Source organism: Herpailurus yagouaroundi, unplaced genomic scaffold (genome assembly GCF_014898765.1).
Source record: "Herpailurus yagouaroundi ecotype Mexico unplaced genomic scaffold, PumYag 77, whole genome shotgun sequence".
Taxonomy (NCBI): Eukaryota; Metazoa; Chordata; class Mammalia; order Carnivora; family Felidae; genus Herpailurus; species Herpailurus yagouaroundi.
The window spans coordinates 12,460,818-12,462,106 of NW_024412388.1; the positions used below are offsets into that span (position 1 = coordinate 12,460,818).

General features: G+C 63.5%; 1 protein-coding gene across 2 annotated transcripts in view; it reads left to right on the forward strand.

The window, feature by feature from the left end:
* Positions 1–1,136, forward strand: part of PADI4 (peptidyl arginine deiminase 4) — a 35,009-nt gene extending 33,873 nt beyond the window's left edge. For both annotated transcript variants that reach the window (XM_040462606.1, XM_040462614.1), the window contains one exon: positions 814–1,136. In XM_040462606.1, coding sequence (XP_040318540.1) covers positions 814–1,047 — 234 coding nt within the window. In that variant the 3' untranslated portion in view covers positions 1,048–1,136. The remainder of the gene's footprint in view (positions 1–813) is intronic.
* Positions 1,137–1,289: the final 153 nt, after the last annotated feature.

The window sequence follows — 1,289 nt, forward strand, 5'->3', positions numbered from 1 at the left end:
CCCCCCGGGAGCCCACGGTGGGAGCAGGGAGGGCGTGGGTGTGGAACAGGCAGAGAAACTCAGAGTGCGAGACCGCCAGCACGGGCTGTGTCTGAGTGGTGCCAGGGAGTGAGATGCCTTTCCACGACTCCTGAGCCCTGGAGACCGACTCTGCACCTGCTCCGTGCCAGCACGGTGCCCCGTGAGCCTGACGTCTGATTGTCACAGCAGCGGCAGTGTGTTTGGGCTCCTTTTGCTGCTGCGTCTCAGAGAGGGAAAGTGACTTGCCTAAGGTCACACAGCTATTGAGTAACAGGGCTGGGAGTCGAACCTCTGTTGGCCTGGAGTCAACACCTTTGTCCTTTCTCACCTCCCAAGATAGTGGAGGAAATAGTCATTTCCATAAACTGCAGTATACAGAGAGCGCTACCAAAAAGGTGGTCATTTGTGCGTCCGTTCAACAGGTATTTCCCAAGTGCCTTCGTTATGCCAGGCTCCATGCCGGCCGCTGTGGGAGCACAGAGGGGGAGCACCGAGTGCCGCAGTTCAGGGACTCGCGGGCGGCTTCCCAAAGCGGGTGGCATTTGAGCTGGCCCTTGAGTCGCAGAGAGTTTTCCAGAAGGTGGCAGATGGGCGAGAGCATGGGTCCTGGAGTCTGCCAGACTTGGGTATGAGGCCTGGACCAGGCGGCCCGCTTGACCTGCCTGGGCCTCAGTTTCCCCCTCTGCGAAGTGGGGCTGCTGTTGCTGAAGGTCAGAAGAAAAGGGGGCCCCTCGGAGGGTGATGCGGGCGGCACGCCGTCGCCCCTGACCCGGGGACCCCGCGTCTTTGCAGGTGAACATGCTGGTGCTGGGCAAGCACCTGGGCATCCCCAAGCCCTTCGGGCCCATCATCGACGACCGCTGCTGCCTGGAGGAGAAGGTGCGGTCCCTGCTGGAGCCGCTGGGCCTCCACTGCACCTTCATCGACGACTTCTACGCGTACCACCTGCGGCACGGGGAGGTGCACTGCGGCACCAACGTGCGCCGGCGGCCCTTCTCCTTCAAGTGGTGGCACATGGTGCCCTGAGCCCATTCCCCCCCCATCTTGTGCCCTGAGCCCATCCCCCCATCCTGTGCCCTGAGCCCATCCCCCCCATCCTGTGCCCTGAGCCCATCCCCCCCATCCTGTGCCCTGAGCCCATCCCCCCATCCTGTGCCCTGAGCCCATCCCCCCCATCCTGTGCCCTGAGCCCATCCCCCCCATCCTGTGCCCTGAGCCCATCCCCCCATCCTGTGCCCTGAGCCCATCCCCCCCATCCTGTGCCCTGA